The sequence below is a fragment of the Coregonus lavaretus genome, assembly GCF_964263955.1.
Source record: "Coregonus lavaretus genome assembly, chromosome: 16".
Classification (NCBI taxonomy): domain Eukaryota; kingdom Metazoa; phylum Chordata; class Actinopteri; order Salmoniformes; family Salmonidae; genus Coregonus; species Coregonus lavaretus.
In genome coordinates this window covers 49,656,052-49,672,106 of record NC_140003.1, presented here as the reverse complement: position 1 = coordinate 49,672,106, position 16,055 = coordinate 49,656,052, and the positions used below count along the sequence as shown (strand labels likewise).

Sequence of the window (16,055 nt, the reverse complement as noted above, 5' to 3'; positions counted from 1 at the left end):
TACGATGACCCCTAACCTCTGTCCCGTAACCCCCTGCCCAGCCCCACCTCTGCACAGCTATGTAAGTACCATGACCCCTAACCTCTGTCCCGTAACCCCCTGCCCAGCCCTAACTCTGCACAGCTATGCAGGTACGATGACCCCTAACCTCTGACCCCCTAACCCCCTGCCTAACCCCACCTCTGCACAGCTATGCAGGTACGATGACCCCTAACCTCTGACCCCCTAACCCCCTGCCCAGCCCTAACTCTGCACAGCTATGCAGGTACGATGACCCCTAACCTCTGACCCCCTAACCCCCTGCCTAACCCCACCTCTGCACAGCTATGCAGGTACCATGACCCCTAACCTCTGACCCCCTAACCCCCTGCCTAAGTACACAGCGACACAACAGTGGGAGTGTCATGTCATTAGTAGTATAACACCAGATAAGTGGTTATTAGTACGTTTCTAGCTAACTTTATGTGCATAACTGCATTCTAAGGTCAGTCAGAGGATCTTCTAAACTAGTCCATATTCTCTGACGTTTCAGTATGGTTTCAGTATGGTTTTAGTATGGTTTTAGTATGGTTTTAGTATGGTTTTTGGCTTGGTACCGTCATGTGAGTATGACTAAGAAGAGAACCATTTGGCCACAAGAAACAGGAAGTTTCCTATAGGAGTGGAAAGCAGCGTGGTCAGGAGGTTACCAGGGTTACCGTTAGGGCTGCACCGTATGAGCAAATAATGGAATTGTGTTTAAAAAAACAAACAAATATTGTGATTTTACTTGCGATTTAGATCAAAACACTTAGGTGAACTGTTGGAAACAAAATGAGTATTCTGATTATATGGTTGGTGTTTGGCATGACAACTAATGATAAGGACTGGTATACTAGAAGTTGTTGTGACAGGGTAGGAACCAAAGTGTTGGTCAGAGTTCCCAGGGGACCCTTACTACATTTGAATTTTACGTTCATTCCGTTTAAAAAACATTGCAGCCTCTTGTGATATGGATATTGCACATGTCAATATTGCAATTTAGATTAAAATGTGATTAGTTGTACAGCGCTAGTTACCGTTCTCCTCTGTCTTATTGTTCAGATTAGATCCTGTCTTTCTCTGTTGCTATTTCTAACCAGGAGAGAGAGACTGTCATGTTGTTTTGATTAGATCCTGTCTGTTTCTGTTGCTATTTCTAACTGGGAGAGAGAGGCGAGGAGAGAGTTTTGTTTTGGTTAGCATGGGGCTGCATATTGTTCTGGTGACTAGATACACTACATGGCCAAAAGTATGTGGACACCCTTTCAAATTAGTGGATTCTGATGTTTCAGCCACACTGGTTGCTGACAGGTGTATAAAATCGAGCACACAGCCATGCAATCTCCATAGACAAACATTGTAGTAGAATGGCCCGTACTGAAGAACTCAGTGACTTTCAACGTGGCACCGTCATAGGATGCCACCTTTCCAACAAGTCAGTTTGTCAGATTTGTGCCCTGCTAGAGTTGCCCCGGTCAACTGTAAGTGCTGTTATTGTGAAGTGGAAATGTCTAGGAGCAACAACGGCTTAGCCGTGAAGTGGTAGGCCACACAAGCGCACAGAACGGGACCGGTGAATGCTGAAGCGCGTAGCGCGTAAAAATCGTCTATCCTCGGTTGCAACACTCACCACCGAGTTCCAAACTGTCTCTGGAAGCAACGTCACCACAAGAACTGTTCGTCGGGAGCTTCATGAAATGGGTTTCCATGGCCGAGCAGCCGCACACAAGCCTAAGATCACCATGCGCAAAGCTAAGCGTCGGCTGTTGTGATGTAAAGCTCGCCTCCATTGGACTCTGGAGCAGTGGAAACGTGTTCTCTGGAGTGATGAATTCTAGACGATTCTGTGCTTCCAACTTTGTGGCAACGGTTTGGGGAAGGCCCTTTCCTGATTCAGCTTGACAATGCCCCCGTGCACAAAGCGAGGTCCATACAGAAATGGTTTGTCGAGATCGGTGTGGAAGAACTTGACTGGCCTGCACAGAGCCCTGAACCTCAACCCCATCGAACACTGTTGGGATTAATTGAAACGCTGACTGTACCTAATGGCAGTCAGGCAACCTCTGGCGAGCACATGGAGGGCTGTGCGGCCCCCCAAAGAAATGCCACCCCACACCATGACTGACCCACCGCCAAACCGGTCATGCTGGAGGATGTTGTAGGCAGCAGAACGTTCTCCACGGCGTCTCCAGACTCTGTCACGTCTGTCACATGTGCTCAGTGTGAACCTGCTTTCATCTGTGAAGAGCACAGGGCGCCAGTGGCGAATTTGCCAATCTTGGTGTTCTCTGGCAAATGCCAAACGTCCTGCACGGTGTTGGGCTGTAAGCACAACCCCCACCTGTGGACGTCGGGCCCTCATACCACCCTCATGGAGTCTGTTTCTGACCGTTTGAGCAGACACATGCACATTTGTGGCTTGCTGGAGGTCATTTTGCAGGGCTCTGGCAGTGCTCCTCCTGCTCCTCCTTGCACAAAGGCGGCGGTAGCGGTCCTGCTGCTGGGTTGTTGCCCTCCTACGGCCTCCTCCACGTCTCCTGATGTACTGGCCTGTCTCCTGGTAGCGCCTCCATGCTCTGGACACTACGCTGACAGACACAGCTAACCTTCTTGCCACAGCTCGCATTGATGTGCCATCCTGGATGAGCTGTACTACCTGAGCCACTTGTGTGGGTTGTAGACTCCGTCTCATGCTACCACTAGAGTGAAAGCACCGCCAGCATTCAAAAGTGACCAAAACATCAGCCAGGAAGCATAGGAACTGAGAAGTGGTCTTTGGTCACCACCTGCAGAACCACTCCTTTATTGGGGGTGTCTTGCTAATTGCCTATAATTTCCACCTGTTGTCTATTCCATTTGCACAACAGCATGGATTTCATGTAATGAGCTCCCGAGTGGCGCAGCGGTCTAAGGCACTGCATCTCAGTGGTCTAAGGCACTGCATCTCAGCGGTCTAAGGCACTGCATCTCAGCGGTCTAAGGCACTGCATCTCAGCGGTCTAAGGCACTGCATCTCAGCGGTCTAAGGCACTGCATCTCAGCGGTCTAAGGCACTGCATCTCAGCGGTCTAAGGCACTGCATCTCAGCGGTCTAAGGCACTGCATCTCAGCGGTCTAAGGCACTGCATCTCAGCGGTCTAAGGCACTGCATCTCAGCGGTCTAAGGCACTGCATCTCAGCGGTCTAAGGCACTGCATCTCAGCGGTCTAAGGCACTGCATCTCAGCGGTCTAAGGCACTGCATCTCAGCGGTCTAAGGCACTGCATCTCAGCGGTCTAAGGCACTGCATCTCAGCGGTCTAAGGCACTGCATCTCAGCGGTCTAAGGCACTGCATCTCAGCGGTCTAAGGCACTGCATCTCAGCGGTCTAAGGCACTGCATCTCAGCGGTCTAAGGCACTGCATCTCAGCGGTCTAAGGCACTGCATCTCAGCGGTCTAAGGCACTGCATCTCAGCGGTCTAAGGCACTGCATCTCAGCGGTCTAAGGCACTGCATCTCAGCGGTCTAAGGCACTGCATCTCAGCGGTCTAAGGCACTGCATCTCAGCGGTCTAAGGCACTGCATCTCAGCGGTCTAAGGCACTGCATCTCAGCGGTCTAAGGCACTGCATCTCAGCGGTCTAAGGCACTGCATCTCAGCGGTCTAAGGCACTGCATCTCAGCGGTCTAAGGCACTGCATCTCAGCGGTCTAAGGCACTGCATCTCAGCGGTCTAAGGCACTGCATCTCAGCGGTCTAAGGCACTGCATCTCAGTGCTTGAGGTGTCACTACAGACCCCCTGGTTTGATTCCAGGCTGTATCACAACCGGCCGTGATTGGCAGTCCCATAGGGCGGCGCACAATTGGCTCAGCGTTGTCCGGGTTTGTCCGGTGTAGGCCGTCATTGTAAATAAGAATTTGTTCTTAACTGACTTGCCTAGTTAAATAAAGGTAAAAAAATATATATATAATAATAATACACAAAATAGTCCAAGTTGGTGAAGTGAAATGAAAAAAATTACTTGTTTCTAATCATTCTAAAAAATAAATAATGGAAAAGTGGTGCGTGCATATGTATTCACCCCCTTTGCTATGAAGCCCCTAAATAAGATCTGGTGCAACCAATTACCTTCAGAAGTCACATAATTAGTTAAATAAAGCCCACCTGTGCGCAATCTAAGTGTCACATGATCTGTCACATGATCTCAGTATACAGTGGGGAAAAAAAGTATTTAGTCAGCCACCAATTGTGCAAGTTCTCCCACTTAAAAAGATGAGAGAGGCCTGTAATTTTCATCATAGGTACACGTCAACTATGACAGACAAAATGAGGAAAAAAAATCCAGAGAATCACATTGTAGGATTTTTAATGAATTTATTTGCAAATTATGGTGGAAAATAAGTATTTGGTCAATAACAAAAGTTTCTCAATACTTTGATATATACCATTTGTTGGCAATGACACAGGTCAAATGTTTTCTGTAAGTCTTCACAAGGTTTTCACACACTGTTGCTGGTATTTTTGCCCATTCCTCCATGCAGATCTCCTCTAGAGCAGTGATGTTTTGGGGCTGTCGCTGGGCAACACAGACTTTCAACTCCCTCCAAAGATTTTCTATGGGGTTGAGATCTGGAGACTGGCTAGGCCACTCCAGGACCTTGAAATGCTTCTTACGAAGCCACTCCTTCGTTGCCCGGGCAGTGTGTTTGGGATCATTGTCATGCTGAAAGACCCAGCCACGTTTCATCTTCAATGCCCTTGCTGATGGAAGGAGGTTTTCACTCAAAATCTCACGATACATGGCCCCATTCTTTCCTTTACATGGATCAGTCGTCCTGGTCCCTTTGCAGAAAAACAGCCCCAAAGCATGATGTTTCCATCCCCATGCTTCACAGTAGGTATGGTGTTCTTTGGATGCAACTCAGCATTCTTTGTCCTCCAAACACGACGAGTTGAGTTTTTACCAAAAAGTTCTATTTTGGTTTAATCTGACCATATGACATTCTCCCAATCCTCTTCTGGATCATGCAAATGCACTCTAGCAAACTTCAGACGGGCCTGGACAACGTCTGGCACTGCAGGATTTGAGTCCCTGGCGGCGTAGTGTGTTACTGATGGTAGGCTTTGTTACTTTGGTCCCAGCTCTCTGCAGGTCATTCACTAGGTCCCCCCGTGTGGTTCTGGGATTTTTGCTCACCGTTCTTGTGATCATTTTGACCCCACGGGGTGAGATCTTGCGTGGAACCCCAGATCGAGGGAGATTATCAGTGGTCTTGTATGTCTTCCATTTCCTAATAATTGCTCCCACAGTTGATTTCTTCAAACCAAGCTGCTTACCTATTGCAGATTCAGTCTTCCCAGCCTGGTGCAGGTCTACAATTTTGTTTCTGGTGTCCTTTGACAGCTCTTTGGTCTTGGCCATAGTGGAGTTTGGAGCGTGACTGTTTGAGGTTGTGGACAGGTGTCTTTTATACTGATAACAAGTTCAAACAGGTGCCATTAATACAGGTAACGAGTGGAGGACAGAGGAGCCTCTTAAAGAAGAAGTTACAGGTCTGTGAGAGCCAGAAATCTTGCTTATTTGTAGGTGACCAAATACTTATTTTCCACCATAATTTGCAAATAAATTCATTAAAAATCCTACAATGTGATTTTCTGGATCTTTTTTCTCTCAATTTGTCTGTCATAGTTGACGTGTACCTATGATGAAAATTACAGGCCTCTCTCATCTTTTTAAGTGGGAGAACTTATTTGTCTTTAGTGTCATGATTCCTCTCGTCCCTCCCGTAACAGTCTTTTATATTTTTTGGAATTGCTGCCTAGGGGCGATAACATCGGGCAAGCGCAGAAAATTATTTCATATCTCTCCTATGTACGTCACTCATTTTCAGTCACCCTTTTGGCCGATGGTGTTACTTTAATTTTTGGGGGGACAGCTTTCGGACAAGTAAAAGATCAGTCCTACTTGTTCGAAGGACAAGTAGGACAAAAAAAGTTAATGCCCTGTGTTGTGTGACAAATCTGCAGATTGTACACTACCGTTCTAAAGTTTGGGGTCACTTAGAAATGTCCTTGTTTTCGAAAGAAAAGCAATTTTTTTGTCCATTAAAATAACATCAAATTGATCAGAAATACAGTGTAGACATTGTTAATGTTGTAAATGGCTATTGTCGGCCAGTCTGCACAGCGTGCTATCGACCCAGCGTGCTATCGACCCAGAGCTTATTGGACTTTCTGCCGGAATCACTGGACCCTAGCGCCGGATCATCACAACCAGCTAGCTAGCTGCAACCTGTTGTTGGCTGATTACCATTACCCTATAGCAAGCACCAGTTAGCCTTGAGCTAGCCTCAGGCCCATCTCCCGGCTATCTACCTCTCTGTCAACCGGACGGGACCTCCTAGTGTTGACACTGAGCCCCGCCGATCCAACACGACTGGTTTGCCGACGTAATAGTCTGATGTGGTTTCAACAGGCTTCCCGTTGCGACGACCACGAAGATCCATCTGCCTCCCCCGGCCCGCTAGCACCCTGCTAGCTGTGCTGAAGCGCCAATTTGAACTGCTCTCGGACTCACATATTGCTGTTCACTGGACCTTATGATCACTCAGCTGCACAGCTGATGCCTGCTGGACTGTTCCTTTACACGGTACCCTGTCCTGTTTATTCTGTTTAGTCTTAGCCCAAACGTTATCGCTATTTCCAGTTGTGTCTTAGCTCTCTCTAATAACACATGTGACTGCTTTATGCCTCTCTCCCATGTCAATTATGCCTTGCCTATTGCTGTTTGGGTTAGTTCTTATTATACAATTTCAATGTAGAACCCCTAGTCCCTCTCAAACTGCCTCATATAGTTCCTTTGTTCCTCCCCCCATACACGCCGAGACCGGCTCCATCGATGCCTCCAATGACGCTATCTCTTTCATTGTTACCCAACGCTTAGGGTTACCTGAACTGTACTCATATCCTTCCATATCCTTTTCTGTACATAATGCCCTGAATCTTTTCTACAACGCCCGGAGAACTGCCCCCTTTATTCTATGTACCCAACGCACTAGAAGACCAGTTCTTAAAGCCTTTAGTCGTATCCTTATTCTAGTCCTCCTCTGTTCCTCTGGTGATGTAGAGGCTAACCCAGGCCCTGCAGCCCCCAGTATCACTCCTACTCCCCAGGAGCTATCATTTGTTGACTTCTGTAACCGTAAAAGTCTTGGTTTTCTGCACATAAATATCAGAAGCCTCCTTCCTAAGTTTGAGTTATTCACTGCGTTAGCACACTCCGCCAACCCTGATGTTCTAGCGGTGTCTGAATCCTGGCTTAGGAAGGCCACCAAAAATTCTGAAATTTCCATCCCCAACTATAACATTTTCCGTCTAGATAGAACTGCCAAAGGGGGTGGAGTTGAGAGCACGAAGCACCGCCCAACACAAGTTGTAGTCTTTCAGAGACTGGAAAACATTTGTCTGCTTGTTTATTTACTAATGAATCTGCCGATAGGAACATCCCTGAAAGACATCCAATGGCTCTATGGAACAAAGACAACCATATCTACACCCACACAAACTTATATAAAATAGAGCCTTATAGTGCTATCAGTATCACGAAATGCCACAAATCAGGACTACACCCCCATCAATACACCGGAAGCTGTCATAGGGTGTATCATATGGTGTATCATTCAGCGCGTGAAGCCCTGACCTGCCTTCCTCCTAGGCAATTATATGTGAAACAGATCTCACTGTCCTAGAAATGCTTCAGACCTGATGAAAACAAGCCCAGATTCCCCCAGGGTGACATTCTCCTTTAAAAACCCATTTTGTCATTTGAAAAAGTGCCCATCACACAATTTGTTTGGTTGGAAATTTTACATACAAATTATTTTCAAGATTATTTTTAAGGCTATTTACTGAATGTTTCTGTTTCAATAAAATACATAATTTGAAGAACACACATTATTGTGGCAATTCATATTTTGCAGTAAAATACTTTAATCTCAAGAGAAGACAGGTTAAATGTTAAAAAATGGTTTATTGTTCTCTTACTTAGGCAATTGGCTACTTCATGTGCTTGTGGAAAAAACACTGACCAAGGAAATTACCAAATTTCGCAACACTAGCAATAAAGAATTGCGAAATAAATGGAATGTACAAGGAGAGTCTGAAACATGATCCACATCCTAGCTGTATAAAGAGGCAGAGAAAACTCTGGAATACAGAGAGAAATAAAGACTACTGCGTGTCTGTTGGTATCACTGTGCTGCTGCAGCCTGTCTGCGGCGGGAGAAGAGACTGAATCCCAGACATCACAGGACTCATGCTACCCTGACTTGTGCAAGCTCCTGAAAGACTTCGGTGTCATGGAGGAGAAACTGCGAACCACGGTGGAAAAACTGGGAGTCATGGAAACCCAGCTAAAAGTTAGCGAGAATCAACTCGAGGAACTGAAAAATCACGAGAGAGCGAAGGTGATCTTTTCGGCTGCCCTGGGCGGGAACGGGCACACCGGGCCATTCGACCATGACACTACCCTGATCTACAAAGAAGTCATCACTAACATCGGCAGTGCCTACAATCCAAGTACAGGTGTATTTGCTGCCCCTGTTGCAGGGGTCTACTACTTCAGCTTCTTCTACCATGCGGGAGGAGGTCATGCCCATTACATTTCCTTGTTCAGGAATGGACAGCGCATGGCCAGTTCCTCTGATCACCAGTGTAGCAGTGATGGAGCTGACAACGGGGGGAACGCAGTCACTCTACAGCTGGAGGTGGGGGACCAGGTCTTCCTACGCCTAATGGCTAACGCACACGTGTGGGACTCTGTAAACGTCACTACCTTCAGTGGGTTCCTGCTCAGCTATGTGTGATGAAATACGTTGGTAGCGCTGTCCTCTGCTTTCTACTTTTGGTGATATTATTATTGCGAAAAGCTGATCTTTCTCACATACTGTAAGTCCTGTATCCTAATTCATAATGTAATCTATATATCCATCATAATGTAATCTATATATCCATCATAATGTAATCTATATATCCATCATAATGTAATCTATATATCCATCATAATGTAATATATATCTATCATAATGTAATCTATATATCCATCATATCCATTATCATGTAGTCTATATCCTATTTGATGTATTCAGGCTGACATTGGCCTAGTGTTATCCTGTACTATGTAGTTTGGGCTAGCGTTATCCTGTACTATGTAGGTTGGGCTAGCGTTATCCTGTACTATGTAGGTTGGGCTAGCGTTATCCTGTACTATGTAGGTTGGGCTAGCATTATCCTGTACTATGTAGGTTGGGCTAGCGTTATCCTGTACTATGTAGGTTGGGCTAGCGTTATCCTGTACTATGTAGATTGGGCTAGCGTTATCCTGTACTATGTAGGTTGGGCTAGCGTTATCCTGTACTATGTAGGTTGGGCTAGCGTTATCCTGTACTATGTAGGTTGGGCTAGCGTTATCCTGTACTATGTAGTTTGGGCTAGCGTTATCCTGTACTATGTAGGTTGGGCTAGCGTTATCCTGTACTATGTAGATTGGGCTAGCGTTATCCTGTACTATGTAGATTGGGCTAGCGTTATCCTGTACTATGTAGGTTGGGCTAGCGTTATCCTGTACTATGTAGGTTGGGCTAGCGTTATCCTGTACTATGTAGGTTGGGCTAGTGTTATCCTGTACTATGTAGGTTGGGCTAGCGTTATCCTGTACTATGTAGGTTGGGCTAGCGTTATCCTGTACTATGTAGATTGGGCTAGCGTTATCCTGTACTATGTAGGTTGGGCTAGCGTTATCCTGTACTATGTAGATTGGGCTAGCGTTATCCTGTACTATGTAGATTGGGCTAGCGTTATCCTGTACTATGTAGATTGGGCTAGCGTTATCCTGTACTATGTAGATTGGGCTAGCATTATCCTGTACTATGTAGGTTGGGCTAGCGTTATCCTGTACTATGTAGGTTGAGTGACAGTATCTCCCATCTTCTTTGGTTTCTGATGTGATTACTGTGTGTTGATGTTGTTACAATCTTGATCTCAACACCAAGACAAATCACCAGCAATAAAGTCTTTAAAAAAGAGAGAAGTAAAGAATTTCTGCCTGATTCCATTTTTTCCCCAATTGTTAAATTGTTGTCCCAAATTAGAACATACATTTGCTGCTCAGGATCACCTGGCCCCTCTCAGGTCCTCAAATCTCTAAACACAAAACACAAAAGAGACAATTTCCCCAAACCCCACAGACCTCTTGCGAAATGAAACACAGCAATCAAAATCATGTACTCTCTGCTCAAAATGAGACACACCGAGATCACACTAATGTGACATATTCAAAACACTACTATCAGAACCTATTTCAGTGGAAAGACTAAGATTATGTTGTTATACTGTATATTGTTTGTGTGTACTCAAACAAGAATGGAACACATATTAAAGTTTTATATTTCAATATGACCCAATACATGTCAAACAGCATACTGTAGGCACACATACAGTAAATATGCAAAGGAAGAAAAATATGCCTATTTGTACTACTGTGTGTTATGTTAGATCAAATGTACGGAAAAGTCAAGAAACAAATAGTCCATTGCGAAAACAAAATCAGTCATGTCTGTTGTTTTGGTCTGGACACAGATTTGAATCCCATCTCTTTCTCTTTCCCATCTCTATTCCATCTCTTTCTCTGTCCCATCTCTTTCTCTATTCCATCTCTTTCTCTATCCCATCTCTAACCCATCTCTTTCCCATCTCTATCCCATCTCTTTCTCTATCCCATCTCTTTCTCTATCCTATCTCTTTCTCTATTCCATCTCTTTCTCTATTCCATCTCTTTCTCTAGTCCATCTCTTTCTCTATCCCATCCTTTATCCCATCTCTTTCTCTATCCCATCTCTTTCTCTATTCCATCTCTATTCCATCTCTTTCTCTATCCCATCTCTATTCCATCTCTTTCTCTATCCCATCTCTTTCTCTATCCCATCTCTTTCTCTATCCCATCTCTTTCTCTATTCCATCTCTTTCTCTATCCCATCTCTTTCTCTATTCCATCTCTATTCCATCTCTTTCTCTATCCCATCTCTATTCCATCTCTTTCTCTATTCCATCTCTTTCTCTATCCCATCTCTTTCTCTATTCCATCTCTTTCTCTATTCCATCTCTTTCTCTATCCCATCTCTTTCTCTATTCCATCTCTATTCCATCTCTTTCTCTATCCCATCTCTATTCCATCTCTTTCTCTATCCCATCTCTTTCTCTATCCCATCTCTTTCTCTATCCCATCTCTTTCTCTATTCCATCTCTTTCTCTATCCCATCTCTTTCTCTATTCCATCTCTATTCCATCTCTTTCTCTATCCCATCTCTATTCCATCTCTTTCTCTATTCCATCTCTTTCTCTATCCCATCTCTTTCTCTATTCCATCTCTTTCTCTATTCCATCTCTTTCTCTATCCCATCTCTTTCTCTATTCCATCTCTATTCCATCTCTTTCTCTATTCCATCTCTTTCTCTATCCCATCTCTTTCTCTATCCCATCTCTTTCTCTATCCCATCTCTTTCTCTATTCCATCTCTTTCTCTATCCCATCTCTTTCTCTATTCCATCTCTATTCCATCTCTTTCTCTATCCCATCTCTATTCCATCTCTTTCTCTATCCCATCTCTTTCTCTATTCCATCTCTTTCTCTATCCCATCTCTTTCTCTATTCCATCTCTTTCTCTATCCCATCTCTTTCTCTATTCCATCTCTTTCTCTATTCCATCTCTTTCTCTATTCCATCTCTTTCTCTATTCCATCTCTTTCTCTATCCCATCTCTTTCTCTATCCCATCTCTATCCCATCTCTTTCTCTATCCCATCTCTATCCCATCTCTTTCTCTATTCCATCTCTTTCTCTATTCCATCTCTTTCTCTATCCAATCTCTTTCTCTATTCCATCTCTTTCTCTATTCCATCTCTTTCTCTATTCCATCTCTTTCTCTATTCCATCTCTTTCTCTATCCAATCTCTATCCCATCTCTTTCTCTATTCCATCTCTTTCTCTATTCCATCTCTATCCCATCTCTTTCTCTATTCCATCTCTTTCTCTATCCAATCTCTTTCTCTATCCATTCTCTATCCCATCTCTTTCTCTATTCCATCTCTTTCTCTATCCCATCTCTTTCTCTATCCCATCTCTTTCTCTATCCCATCTCTTTCTCTATTCCATCTCTTTCTCTATCCCATCTCTTTCTCTATTCCATCTCTATTCCATCTCTTTCTCTATCCCATCTCTATTCCATCTCTTTCTCTATCCCATCTCTTTCTCTATTCCATCTCTTTCTCTATCCCATCTCTTTCTCTATTCCATCTCTTTCTCTATTCCATCTCTTTCTCTATCCCATCTCTTTCTCTATCCCATCTCTTTCTCTATCCCATCTCTTTCTCTATTCCATCTCTTTCTCTATTCCATCTCTTTCTCTATCCCATCTCTTTCTCTATCCCATCTCTTTCTCTATCCCATCTCTTTCTCTATCCCATCTCTATCCCATCTCTTTCTCTATCCCATCTCTATCCCATCTCTTTCTCTATCCCATCTCTTTCTCTATCCCATCTCTTTCTCTATCCCATCTCTTTCTCTATTCCATCTCTTTCTCTATTCCATCTCTTTCTCTATCCCATCTCTTTCTCTATCCCATCTCTTTCTCTATCCCATCTCTTTCTCTATCCCATCTCTTTCTCTATCCCATCTCTTTCTCTATCCCATCTCTTTCTCTATCCCATCTCTTTCTCTATCCCATCTCTTTCTCTATCCCATCTCTTTCTCTATCCCATCTCTTTCTCTATCCCATCTCTTTCTCTATCCCATCTCTTTCTCTATCCCATCTCTTTCTCTATCCCATCTCTTTCTCTATCCCATCTCTTTCTCTATCCCATCTCTTTCTCTATCCCATCTCTTTCTCTATCCCATCTCTTTCTCTATCCCATCTCTTTCTCTATCCCATCTCTTTCTCTATCCCATCTCTTTCTCTATCCCATCTCTTTCTCTATCCCATCTCTTTCTCTATCCCATCTCTTTCTCTATCCCATCTCTTTCTCTATCCCATCTCTTTCTCTATCCCATCTCTTTCTCTATCCCATCTCTTTCTCTATCCCATCTCTTTCTCTATCCCATCTCTTTCTCTATCCCATCTCTTTCTCTATCCCATCTCTTTCTCTATCCCATCTCTTTCTCTATCCCATCTCTTTCTCTATCCCATCTCTTTCTCTATCCCATCTCTTTCTCTATCCCATCTCTTTCTCTATCCCATCTCTTTCTCTATCCCATCTCTTTCTCTATCCCATCTCTTTCTCTATCCCATCTCTTTCTCTATCCCATCTCTTTCTCTATCCCATCTCTTTCTCTATCCCATCTCTTTCTCTATCCCATCTCTTTCTCTATCCCATCTCTTTCTCTATCCCATCTCTTTCTCTATCCCATCTCTTTCTCTATCCCATCTCTTTCTCTATCCCATCTCTTTCTCTATCCCATCTCTTCTTCTAGGCAGAGTTGCAAAGTAAAAGCCATATCTCAGACTGGCCAATAAAAAGATAAGATTAAGATGGGGAATAGAACACAGACACTGGACAAAGATTGGAAAAAAGTGTTATGGACAGACGAATCGAAGTTTGAGGTGTTCGGATCACAAAGAAGAACATTTGTGAGAGGCAGACCAAATGAAAAGATGCTGTAGGAGTGCTTGATGCCATCTGTTAAGCATGGTGGAGGCAATGTGATGGTCTGGGGGTGCTTTGGTGGTGGTAAAGTGGGAGATTTGTACAGGGTAAAAGAGATCTTGAAGAAGGAAGGTTAGCACTCCATTTTGCAACGCCATGCCATACCCTGTGAACGGCGCTTGATTGGAGCCAATTTCCTCCTACAACAGGACAATGACCCAAAGCACAACTCCAAACTATGCAATAACTATTTAGGGAAGAAGCAGTCAGCTGGTATTCTGTCTATAATGGAGTGGCCAGCACAGTCACCGGATATCAACCCTATTGAGCTGTTGTGGGAGCAGCTTGACCGTATGGTACGTAAGAAGTGCCCATCAAGCCAATCCAACTTGTGGGAAGTGCTTCAGGAAGCATGGGGTGAAATCTCTTCAGATTACCTCAACAAATTGACTACTAGAATGCCAACGGTCTGCAAGCCTGTAATTGCTGCAAATGGAGGATTATTTGACGAAAGCAAAGTTTGAAGGACACAATTATTATTTCAATTAAAAATCATTATTTCTAACCTTGTCAATAACTACATTTCCTATTAATTTTGCTATATTTCCTATTCAAACTCATTTAATGTATGTTTTCATGGAAAACAAGGACATTTCTAAGTGACCTCAAACTTTTGAACGGTAGTGTATATACACACACACACACACACACACATATACACACACACACACACATATACACACACACACACATATACACACACACATATATATACACACACACATATACAGCTCTGGAAAAAATTAACAGACCACTGCAAAAATACAAGTTTCTCTGGTTTTACTATTTATAGGTATGTGTTTGGGTGAAATTAACATTTTTGTTTTATTCTATAAACTACTGACAACATTTCTCCCAAATTCAAAATAAAAATATTGTCATTTAGAGCATTTATTTGCAGAAAATGACAACTGGTCAAGATAACAAAAAAGATGCAGTGTTGTCAGACCTCGAATAATGCAAAGAAAATAAGTTCAAACTTTTGAACGGTAGTGTATATCTATGGGTGCTGGTGGAAGAGACTCTGAGTAACTCTGAGTTTTATCTCATGTTTGATATTAAAGACAGGAGGAGAGGAGATTAAATATTGTCCTTTTTAAGTTGACTGCTGCTCCTAAAAGGGTTCATTCGTTAATTGGCATGTGAAGTGAGTGAATGGATGAATATTAGAGAGTGAACTGGCTCTCTATCTTATGAGGAAGGAGAAACATTTACCTTTTAAAGTCTACAGACCAAGCTATGTTTATCTCAGTATGGTGCTGTGATCTTGTGATGTAAATGTGACCAGGCCTTTGGCCCCATAGAAATGATATACAACATAGAAGCTATATAGAAGCTGTGTTTTAGGATCTAGGATCTCTATCCACTCTGACCCCTAACCTCTGACCCCTGCTGTGTGATGTCATCCTCTGACCCTTAACCTCTGACCCTGTTATGTCATCATCCCCAGACCCGCGGCCGCTGTACCGTGAGGAGACCGTCGTGATCGCCCTGGCGTCTGTCTCCATAGTAGCATTGCTGATTTTGGCGCTGTTCTTCGGGTACCGCATGCTGAGTGGAGACAGGAAACAGGGACTACACAACATGGACATGATGGAGGCAGCAGCCTCAGAACCCAGTCTCGACCTGGACAGCCTTAAACTACTAGAGGTGAGTAGTGGTGTTGTAGTACTCAGGGTTACTGTTACTAGAGGTTAGGGTCATTATGACATGATGGAGGCAGCAGCCTCAGAACCCAGCCTCCACCTGGACAGCCTTAAAGGGCAACTCCACCACTTTTCAACCTCATGTTCATTATCTCCAGCACCATACCACTGTCTACATATGTGAAAACAACATGTTTCTATGATCTGTTGTTAAAAAGATAAGAAGAAAGGTCCTATAAAATGGTGCTCAAAAAATGGCGCTGGAGAAGATGGCTGCCGTTTTACAGCCCTCTAACCAATTGTACTATTATGTGTGTTTTTTCGCGTTATTTGTAATTTATTCTGTACATAATGTTTCTGCCACCGTCTCTTATGACCAAAAATAGCTTCTGGATATCAGGACAGCGATTACTCACCTCGTATTGGACTAATATTTTTTCTTCAACGAGTCGGACGTTAAGGATATCCTACAGACACCCGGCAAGGCCCAAATCCCAGTCATTCGCATGAGAAAGAGACAGAGATATCGTGGACGTAGGTCGGGGTGCCTTGTAAGGATCCGACGGCGAGCGAGTAAACTGCGGCTCCCATCAATCCTATTAGCCAACGTACAATCATTTGAAAATATATTGGACGACCCAACATTAAGGTTAT

General features: G+C 43.8%; 2 protein-coding genes across 2 annotated transcripts in view; both read left to right on the top strand.

Moving 5' to 3' along the window:
- LOC311143885 (bone morphogenetic protein receptor type-2-like) overlaps nt 1-15,453 on the top strand; it is a gene marked incomplete at both ends in the record, with an annotated part of 18,060 nt that extends 2,607 nt beyond the window's left edge. The window contains one exon of the mRNA XM_084179755.1: nt 15,206-15,453. Coding sequence (XP_084035881.1) covers nt 15,206-15,453 — 248 coding nt within the window. The remainder of the gene's footprint in view (nt 1-15,205) is intronic.
- LOC311143382 (C1q-related factor-like) lies at nt 5-10,152 on the top strand (the record flags this gene model as incomplete). The annotated part of the gene is made up of 2 exons (XM_084179217.1): nt 5-61; nt 8,219-10,152. The coding sequence occupies 2 exons, from the start codon at nt 5-7 to the stop codon at nt 8,864-8,866; spliced, it is 705 nt and encodes a 234-aa protein (XP_084035343.1). The 3' UTR covers nt 8,867-10,152.
- Nucleotides 15,454-16,055: the final 602 nt, after the last annotated feature.